Here is a 10,463-nt window from a genome sequence, read left to right as displayed (position 1 = left end):
AGGGGAGAGGAGGGGGGGGCGCAGGGGAGAGGAGGGGGGGGCAGGGGAGGGGAGAGGAGGGGGAGGGCAGGGGAGGGGGAGGCGGCGGTGCCAGCTGGCCAGGCCGGGTGAACACAGGCGCCGTGACGGGCGGCGGCCGCTCCCCTCGCCGTCTGATTGGGGCTCGGGGGTGGCGGCTGGCGGCACTGGGCGGAGCGCCGGGCCTGGGCAGAGGATACAGTGTCGGGCCGGGGAGAGGAGGTACTCGGCGGGGGCAGGGGGAGGAGAGGCTACCAAGTAATCGGCCGGGAAACGAGCTCCATCGGCCAGGGAGACGGTCTCATCGGCCTGGTGGATACAACGCATCGGCTTAGTGGATACAACGGAGCGGCCGGGGTGGATACAAAGTAGCCCCTGGGTGGATACAAAGCATCGGCCGGGTGGATACAAAGTAGCAGCCGGGGAAGGAGCCCCATCGGCCGGGGGGGGGGGAGGATATAAAGTATCGAGCGGCCCGACTACCCAGACGGAAGGCCCCGGCCCGGGATCGGGGAGAGAGCGGGGCGGCCTCTCCGAGGGTCGGAGCCCGAACTCCGGGGGCGGCCATGGGTGAGACGAAGATCATCTACCACATCGACGAGCAGGAGACGCCGTACCTGGTGAAGCTGCCGCTGCCCGCAGAGCGCGTCACCCTGGCCGACTTCAAGCAGGTGCTGAACAAGCCCAACTACAAGTTCTTCTTCAAATCCATGGACCAGGACTTCGGGTGAGAGCCGGGGCCGGCGGATGGGTGGGAGGGAGGGAGGGGAGGAGAGGGGGTAGAGATGAGGGGGGGGGGGGGTAGAGGAGAGGAGGCTAGAGGGGGATGGAGAGAGAGGGAGGTGAGGAGAGAGGGAGAAGGAAAGGTGGGGGAGCCCTGGGAAGGGACAAGGAGAGGTGGGGAAGTCCGGGGTTAGGAAGTGGAAGAGGGATGGAGTTGGGGTTACGATGAGGGAGGAGAGGGGAGAGAGCCTGGGAGAGTGAGAAGGAGAGGTGGGGAAGCGAGGAAGAATGGTCTGAAGGGGAGAGGGGAAAGGGGAAGGAGTTGGGGTGAGGGTGTCAGTGAGAGGAGAGACAGGGATGGGGAAGCCCGGGGCAGAGAGGCAGAGGGAGATTCTGGGCAGGAGGGGAAGGTGGGAGAGAGAGTGAGCCGTGAGAAAGACAACAGAGGAGGTGCCAGGAGCCGCCCGCGGCCCGTGTCCGGGCGCCGGCTCTGTGGACGGGGACGTGGGCTTGATGTGGCAGCCGGGCGCAGGGGGGCAGTAGCCGGGGACTGAGGGGGTGGTGATGGCCGGGGACTGAGGGGGTGGTGATGGCCGGGGGCTCGGGGAGCTGTGGCCGAGGCCCGGTGCAGGCTCCGGGTGGATGGGATGGGGATGGGGGATAGAGGCCGCTCTGACACTCCCTCCGGCCTTGTCCCTCCCAGCTGTCGAGCGCCCGGGACTTGGGGGCCTACCCGGGCTGGGCCGGGGGGAGACCTTGGAGCCGAGGTCCCTCTCCTCTCCCTCCCTCCTCTCTCCAGCCCCATCAGACAGGAAAATGGCGGAGCCTCTTTGTGTGAGTTTGTGTGTGTGTGTGTGTATATGTATGTATATGTGTGTGTGTGTGTGTATGTGTTTGTGTGAGTTGTGTATGAGTGTATGAGTGTAGTGTATGAGTGTATGAGTGTGTGTGACGGGGTTGATGCTGAGAGTCCCGTCTGTTTGTGATGGGGAACCAGTGTACCCGGTGGCTGCAGCTGCGGCCTCCCCTGGAGCGGGAATCCGCGGCCAGGACGTCCCGTGGCCGCCGCCCACAGGAGCCTGTCCCAGTGGCCGCGGCCAGGGGCTCAAGCCTGGGGCTGGGCTGGGCTGACAGCTCGGTGTCTGTTTGCATCCTCCCCATTCTGCTGGGACCAGCGGCCGCGCTTTCACTGCCAACCCCCGCATCTTTAACCCGGTCCAAAAGGATCTTTAAGATCTCTCTCCTTGGCCCGCGATCACCCAGGGAGTCAGTCTCAGCCTTCCTCCCCCCCCCCCCCTGGTCAATCCACCCTTATCCCTCTCTCCCTCTGGCTGCACATCTCACTCCTCTCCACCCCCACGTTGACTCCATCCACTCACGGAAAAGTAGACGGGGGTGGCACAGTGTTTCCATCCGCTGCCTCGCAGCGCCAGAAAGCCAGGTTCAATCCTGACCTCGGGTGCTGTCTGTGTGTGGAGTTTGCACGTTCTCCCTGTGACTGCGTGGGTTTCCTTCGGGTGCTCCCGCTTCCTCCCACATCCCCAAAGCGTGCGGGTTTGTAGGTTAATCACCTCTCTGTAAATTGCCCTTCGTGTGCAAGGAGTGGATGAGAAAGTGGGAAATCATAGAACTAATATGAACGGTGAACTAGTCTGAATAGAACTAGTGTGAATGGGTGGTGGATGGTTGACCTGGACTTGGTAGACCGAAGGGCTGTTTCCATGCTGTATCAATCAATACAACATAATCAAAAAAATTGTTCCACCCCAGTCATTCCATCTTTACCCTGCTCATATTAGGCAGGACGTACGCACGCACCACCAGACTCGGGAACAGCTTCTTCCCCTCTGGCATCAGGCTTCTGAATGGCCCTTCCATAAGTGAGGGTACTGTTCGATTCACCTCTACACCAGATTAGACATTGGACTTTGTCTCTGGAACTGATGCGCTACAATGCTGAGAACTATATTCTGCACTCTATCTTCCCCTTAGCTCTAACTATTCTACTTGATTTTGGCTTGATTGTATTTATCTGATCTAATTGGATAGTACGCAAAATGAAGCTTTTCACTATACCTCGCTCGGTACACGTGACAATAATAAACCTAAATCTTATCTGACACCTTTTTGCAAAACACAAAGTGCTGGAGGAACTCAGCGGACCAGGCAGCATCTGTGGGGGGAATGGACAGGACATGTTTCAAGTTAGGACCTTTCTTCAGACTATTTGTAGTAGAGCAGAGAAAACTGGAAAAGAAGCACCTGCAATTCTGTTGTTTGACACTTTTTGTCTCCTTATCCCCTCTAGCTTTTTTCAATCTCACCACCCATCTGACAATCGCACGCACGCACACACACACACCTCCTCTTACTTGCTAGGCTCTGTCCCACCCCCACCTCTCTTTTCCAGGTTTTTGCCCCTCCTACTCTGTCAATCCAAAGAAGGGTCCTGACCCAAAACATGACCTATCCATGTTCTCCAGCGAGGCTGCCTGACCTACTAAGTTACTCGAGCACTTTGTGTCAAACTTTGTTGAGGGTTTGCATTGTGGAAAATTGAGATGTGGACATGTTTTGTGGATCAAAACTCCAGTGTGATGCGGGGTGGTCTGTATGGGTTCAGTTTAGTTTTTGTTTAGAGGTACAGCATGGAAACGGGCCCTTCAGTCCACAGAATCCATCAATCTCCCGTTCACACTAGTTCAATGTTATCCCATTTTCTCATCTACTCCCTACGAAGTAAGGGCAATTTACAGAGGCCAATTAACCCACAAACGCGCATGTCCTTGAGATGTGGGAGGAAACCGATGCACCCGGAGAAAACCCATGTGTTCACAGGGAGAACATACAAACTCCATACAGGCAGCACCTGAGGTCAGGATTGAACCCGGGTTCGATCTGGTGCTGTGAGGCAGCAGCTCTACCAGCTGCACTACTGTGCCATTAATGTGATACAGTTGGACACAGGTCTTTCAGTAGAAAAGACTGTAATGCCTGCAAGGGATGGTTACAAGTCTGTTTGTGAAAATCTGGTATCATGTATACTTGCAAGACAGAAACCAGAATAACTTGTAATCATTACCATCCCTATATTTTATAGTGAAACACCCTTGCACATCCCAGCACTAGATTTGATAATGCGCTGTTGATGGAATATGTGATCGATATAAGACACAAATGCTGGAGTCAGACCAGTGTAGATGGAGCTTCTCAGATGCCATGGGCAAGTTGGGCTGAAGGCTTGATTTCTGTGCTGTATGACTCTATAAACTCTTGGATTTCTGCATTGTGGAACTGGAGGATGTTAGTGATTGGAAGTGGTGAGGTATCAAAGGGATTTGTTTGCAGAGAAGAAAAAATGTTAAAGTTGCGGCATTGCCAGACCTGAAGCCACTGTTTCCAGCGGTGAGCAATATTAATTTCCATTTATCTTGCACGATAACATAGGAAAAACTCCACCCCCTCCCAAGGCACTGTATGGGAGGGCTGTCAAAGTAGGACTGACATTGAGATATACAAGGAAATAACAGAGCACAAGGAACTGCAGATGCTGAAAATGCAAAGTGCTGGAGGAACCCAGGAGGGAATGGATGAGTGACCTTTCGGATCAGGACTCTTCTTCGGACGATTGTAGTAGGTGGGGAAAAAGGAGGAAAAGAAAACTCATGAGCCACAGGAGCAGAATTGGGCCATTTAGCCCATCGAGTCTGCTGCACCATTTGATGATGACTGATCTATCTTTCCCTCTCAACCCCATTCTCCTGCCTTCTCCCTGTAACCTTTCAGAAGTGGGGACAAGACAAAGCCTGGCATGTGATAGGTGGATACAGGACGGGGGAGGGGTGGTTGATTCTATAACCAACCTTATTGCGGACATTGGACTTTGTCTCTGGAACTGTTGCAATACAATGCTGAGAAACTACATGCTACACTCTCTCTTTCCAAGACCTTTTTGATTTGAGATTGATTGTATTTATGTATAGTATTATCTGGTTTGAGTGGATAGCAAGCTAAACAAAGCTCTTCAGTGTATCGAGGTACATGTGACATTAATAAACGTAAACCTAAATTGGCAGATGGCTGGAGTAAGTGACAAAGGCGAGAGGTGAAAAGGAGACAAAAGGGGGTCAGTTAAGGAGAGAGGAGGAGGAGTGAAATGTGAAGCCAGAGGGAGGGACATAGTTGGAAAGGGACAAGGGGGAGGGTAATTAAATTTTTGTCTGAGCTAGGTTTTTGAGGAGGCACAGTGGCGCATTGGTAGAGTTGTTGCCTTCCAGCACCATAAACCCAAGTTTGATCCTGACTACGGGTGCTATCTGTATGGAGTTTGTACATTCTCCCTGTGACCGCATGGATTTTCATCGGCAGCTCCTGTTTCCTTCCACGTTCTAAACACGTATAGGTTTGTAGGTTTATTGGCCCTCTGTAAATTAGCCTTAATTTAGTTTGGAGATACAGTGTGTAAACATACCCTTCAACCCACCAATTATGCTCCAACCAGCGATTACCCTGTACACTAGCACTATCCTAAACACTAGGGACAATTTATAATTTACAGATGCCAATTAGCCTACAAACCTGCTCGTTTTTGTAGTGTGGGATGAAACCGGGCACCCAGAGAAACCCCACGCGGTCACAGGGAGAACGTACATACTCCACACAGCCAGCACCCATAGCCAGGTTCAAACCCGGGTCTCTGGCACTGTGAGGCAACAACTCTATCGCTGAGCCGCTCTGTGTAGGGAGTGGATGAGGAAGTGGGATGACATAGCGAAAACAAATGTCGAATGTTGCTAATGTGTAATATAGTACTAGTGTATAGGATGATCGCCAGTCGGCGTGGACTCGGTGGGTGGGTTGAAGAGCCAGTTTCCGCGCTGTATCTCAAGTCTAAAGAGGGAGAGCAAGGTGCTAAGGTATATGAGGAAGATTCCAGGCCTCGGGATCTTGGCAGCTGAATGCTAGGCTTTCAGGAATGGGGTAACTGATATGGGTCTGATCAAACGCTCAGAATTGGAATAAAAACACGGCTGGGGGCAGAGAGGGGCAAGGCGATGGAGGGATTTGAAAACCCTCTATCCAGGAGTGTGCTGAAATAAACTAGATTGGAGGTAGCAAAGGCAGGAAGGGAGATTTCAGTGGTAGTGGGTTGGTGTTGTGAGACATTGTGGAATAAGATGGTGCCAGATTGTGGTGACTCTGTATGCTGGTTCCAGAGGAGGATCTACTAACATCTGCTACAACCATCCCTCTCTTTTAAATCCCTTTTCCACCATTTAAATTTAGTTGTTCCCTTTGCTCCATCTATTGTACTTGAGTTGGACTTGATTGTATCTATATATTGTATTATCTGATTTGCTTGCAAAACGAAGCTTTTCACTGTACCTCGGTACATGTGATAATAACAGTGGTACAGTGAGTGGAGCCACTGCCTCACAGCATCAGACACTCTGGGCTCGATCCTGACCTCTGGTGCTGCCTGTGTGTGCAGTTTGAACGTTCTCCCTGTGACCGCATGGGCTTCCTCCAGGTGCTCCGGTTTCCTCCCACACTCCAAAGGTTTGTAGGTTAATTGGCTTCTGTAAATTGCTCCTAGCTTGTCGGACAGAACGAGTGTTGGGTGATTACTACCTCCACATCCTTCTCGTAATGGGGCAACCAGAACTGTAAACAATACTCCAAATGTGGCGTGACCTATAAGTCCTATAAAGCTGCATCATGACTTCCTGACACTTGAACTCAATACCATAACCTATGAAAACAAGCATACCATATGTAGAAACAAAATGTAGAAACAAAGATTGACACGTTGCAGTGGAAAATGTAACGCTGGGAATTGATGCACTGTAAAGACAGGCTGGATTTGGAAAAAGACAAAACACTGGAGTAACTCAGTGGATCAGGCAGCATCTCTGGAGAAAAAGTGTCGGTGACGTTTCAGGTGGGACCCTTCTTCAGACCTTTATGCTATAGCATACTGTATGGCTTCTGTACCACTCTACTTGCTCTCTTGAGTGTTCAGTGGGAGGAAATTCTGCACATTCATTGTGTTACTGGGCAAGGCTGTTTAAGGGGCTATTGAAAGCGGGGGATTGGAGGGATGTGGTGGTGAGATGGATTAGGTCACATCAGCATACAATTGCCACGTTTCCTGATGTTACATGTGGATAGGACACCATAAGATAATAGACAATAGACAATTAAGCTATGACTACAAGATTTATTGACTCTAGTGTAGATGGGGCATCGTGGGGCCCATTTCCGTGCTGTATGACATTATTGACTCTTAAGATTTACTGTCTCGAGTAGATGGGGCATCTTAGTTGGGAAGTACAGGTTGGGTCAAGGGGCCTGTTTCCGTACTGTATGACATTATTGCCTCTTCACACCTTTTCACCAAATGTCTTGAACACAAAGTCACATCTCACCTTCAGAAAGCCTCCTGTGGGAGTGTAGCCGATTGTCAGAACTGAGGGCGGGGTGGTGAGCTGAGAACAGACAGAACTCCAAGAACCAAGACCGCGCGAGGGTCTGGAGCCAAACATGGGCAAGTGTGACTAGCTTAGATGGGGCCAGTTGGTCAGCATGGACAATTGTAACTGGACGCATCACAGCATGATTTGGTAACTGCTCCATCCAAGATCGCAAGAAATTGCCAAGAATTGTGGGCGCAGTCCAGCCCAACACACAACCCTACCTCTCTTCCATTGACTCTATCTACACTTCAGGCTGCCTCGGCAAGGCCAGGAGCATAATCAAGGACCAGTCTCACCTTGGTCACTCTCTCTTCGCCCCTCTCCCATCAGGTACAGAAGTGTGAAAACGCATACCTCCAGATTCAGGGACAGTTTCTCCCCAGTTGTTATCAGGCAACTGAACTATCCTATCACCAACTAGAGAGACGGTCTTGACCTACCATCTACGTCATTGGAGACTTTTGAACTAATTCTTTAATTTTCGAACTAATTCTCTACTATAATTATTTAATCAGATTCTACTGGACTTTATCTTGCATTGAATGTTATTTCCTTTATCCTTTATCTGTACACTGTGGACAGCTTGATTGTAATTATTTCTAGTCTTTCCGCTGAGTGGATAGCACGCAATAAAAAGCTTTTCACTGTATCTCGGTACATGTGACAATAATAAACTAAACTAAACTGGGAGAGAAGCAGAGTTAATGGTTCATGTTAATGACACCATCACTGATCTATGAAGGGTCTTTGAGTGAAACGTTAACTCTGATCCTCTTTCCACAGATGCTGCCCGACCTGTTAGGTGTTCCCAGCATTTCCTGTCTGTAACATTAACATGAATTAGAGTCATATGGCCTGGAAACAGGCCCTTCGGCCCAATTTGCCCACTCCAACCAACATGTTCCATTTGCACTAGTCTCACCTGCCTGCGTTTGGCCCATATCCCTCTAAACCTGTCCTATCCATTTGCATGGATCCCTGTGGGGAAATGCGTCACTGGAATCCTCTCCGTGACCTATGTGTCGGCTTGGCTGAGTTGGTGGAACGGCAACCTGTGGCTCGCTGCGATTTGAACTCGAGTCACATGTTCCAATCTAGACCACGCTCACACAATTAAAGCCTCCCGTCTATCAGCTGGCTGTGCCGTTTAATGAGTTTTTGGCCCGACACATCAAGGCACACAGGACGGAGTCACTAAACGAATAATCTCCGTTCGGAGGTTAAAGGGTGGCCAGTTAAAAAATGCATTTGGGAGCCATGCTCAGTTCGAGAGAGAGAGAGAGAGGGAGAGAGGGAGAGAGGGAGGTGTTTGAGGAGGAGAGGGGGGTTAGAGGGAGAAGGGAATTTGATGGAGAGGGATTTGAGGGAGGGAGAGGGGGTTTGAGAGGGAAGTGGAGTTTGAGAGAGAGGGGTTTGAGGGGGAAAGAGTGAGGAGAGGGGTTGAGTGACGGAGAGGGGGGGGGGTTTGAGGGAGCGCAGGAGGGTGAGAGTTGTTTTTTTGGTACCAAATCATAACAATGAAATTCTTACTTGTAACATGAAGGTTGAGTGGACAGAGATTTCTCTCTCTCTCTGATAAATGTTCCTGACTGAATTATTTTAACACTTCCCACCTACTCAATGAAGATCATTCATTTAAAAAAAACACAGCTTTTGGAATGGCGATGCATGTAAAATATAATGCAGCGTTTCTGGAGCTGTTCGTGAAATTCTAGAGTAATTCTGTCGGGGAACTGTGTGGTGTGGAGGTGGCTGGTGATTCATGACTGCTGGATCCTGGAATGTTCTGGTCACCGGCACTGAATCAAAAGCTTTGCAGCTTTTCGTGAGAATGTTTGTGTTGGAATTTGAATGGAGTCTACATACCCAGCATCGAGACTGGGGAAATAGGTCAGAAGGGAAAGTTTTATGGAGATGTGCGGGGGCTAGGCTACTGTTCAGACCAGTCTGATGAAGGACCCTGACCCGAAATATCGTCTGTCCACTACCTCCACAGATGCCGCTTGGCCCACTGAATTCTTCCCCAAGATAGATAGACACAAAGTGCTGAACCAACCAGCCCTGAAACTCACCCGAAAAGGGACTCTGTCTATCATTTAATGTTTACTTTATAATTTAATGCATGCACTTTATAATTCAATGTTAAATTTACTGTACGAAATCCTCCAACACAAGCTTTTCACACAAGATTGTACCATGTATGGAACTGGCATGACAATAAACTAATGACTGACTGACTAACTCAGTGGGTCAGGCAGCATCTCTGGAGGAAAGTAACAGGTGAAGTTTTGGATCAGGACCCTTCTTCTGCAGTTCCTTCCTAGTCGTACTGCTGAGTTCCTCCAGCACTTTGTGTTTTGGTTCCAATTCTAGCATCTGCAGTTACTCTTGTGTACTGTTTGGGGAAAGGACTGTGATGTTCTTTATCTAACTTCAGGGATTTTAGGGACAGTTGGTTGGTAACTCTCAATTTACTCTGAGGGTTCTGCTATTGGTGTTCCTTGTCTTTTAGATTTTTCGGGATACAATGTGGAAACAGGCACTTCAGATCACCGAGTCCGCACCGACCAGTGCACTAACACTATCCTCTACACCAGGGAGAATTTACCAAAGCCAATTAACCCACAAACATGCACATCTTTAGAGTGTGGGAGGAATCTGGAGCAGTTACAGGGAGAATGTACAAACTCCTTGCAGACAGCAACCAGAGTCAGGATCGAACCCAGCTCTCTGGTGCTGTAAGGCAGCAACTCCACCGCTGCACCACTTGTCCCTGAAGTATAGAGGAGTGTGGTTATCACTGTTACTCAGACGGCCATTGGTTTGTGCTGGCATGAGCTGGTTGGGTCTTGGACTTTGGGCATTGTTTATATCATCGAGCTGTCCCTATTCCTCAGGACAGCACAGAGGTTAGAGCTGCTGCTGCACTGGAGACCCGGGTTTCTGACCTTATGTGCTGTCTGTGTGTGTGGAGTTTGTGCGTTCTCCATGTAATCACATGAGTTTCCTCCGGGTGCTCTAGTTTCCTGTCACATTCCAAAGATGTGTGGGTTTGTAGGTTGATTGGCCCTCTGTAAATTGTGTAGGGAGTGGATGCGAAAGTGGAATAACATAGAACTAGTGTGAATGGGTGATTGATTGTCGGTGTGGTATGGTGAGGCTTGTCGTCCGGTTATGACCAAACTGCATTGCTGAGACACTGGGGCCTGATCCTCCGATTAAATTTCACATATCTTGATCACTGTC

General features: G+C 50.0%; 1 protein-coding gene across 3 annotated transcripts in view; it reads left to right on the top strand.

The window, feature by feature from the left end:
* The first annotated feature begins 239 nt into the window (after positions 1-239).
* The window catches only part of dvl3b (dishevelled segment polarity protein 3b), a 79,583-nt gene continuing 69,359 nt past the window's right edge, over positions 240-10,463 (top strand). For 2 of the 3 annotated variants that reach the window (XM_078410541.1, XM_078410540.1), the window contains exon 1: positions 240-745. In XM_078410541.1, coding sequence (XP_078266667.1) covers positions 585-745 — 161 coding nt within the window. In that variant the 5' untranslated portion in view covers positions 240-584. Of the gene's footprint in view, positions 746-1,423; positions 1,576-10,463 lie in introns of those variants that run through there. The other variant, XM_078410542.1, reaches the window with a different exon arrangement.

This window comes from Rhinoraja longicauda, chromosome 13 (assembly GCF_053455715.1).
Source record: "Rhinoraja longicauda isolate Sanriku21f chromosome 13, sRhiLon1.1, whole genome shotgun sequence".
Classification (NCBI taxonomy): domain Eukaryota; kingdom Metazoa; phylum Chordata; class Chondrichthyes; order Rajiformes; family Arhynchobatidae; genus Rhinoraja; species Rhinoraja longicauda.
Note: the sequence above shows the minus strand (reverse complement) of the source record. Positions and strands in the feature narration are given on the sequence as shown.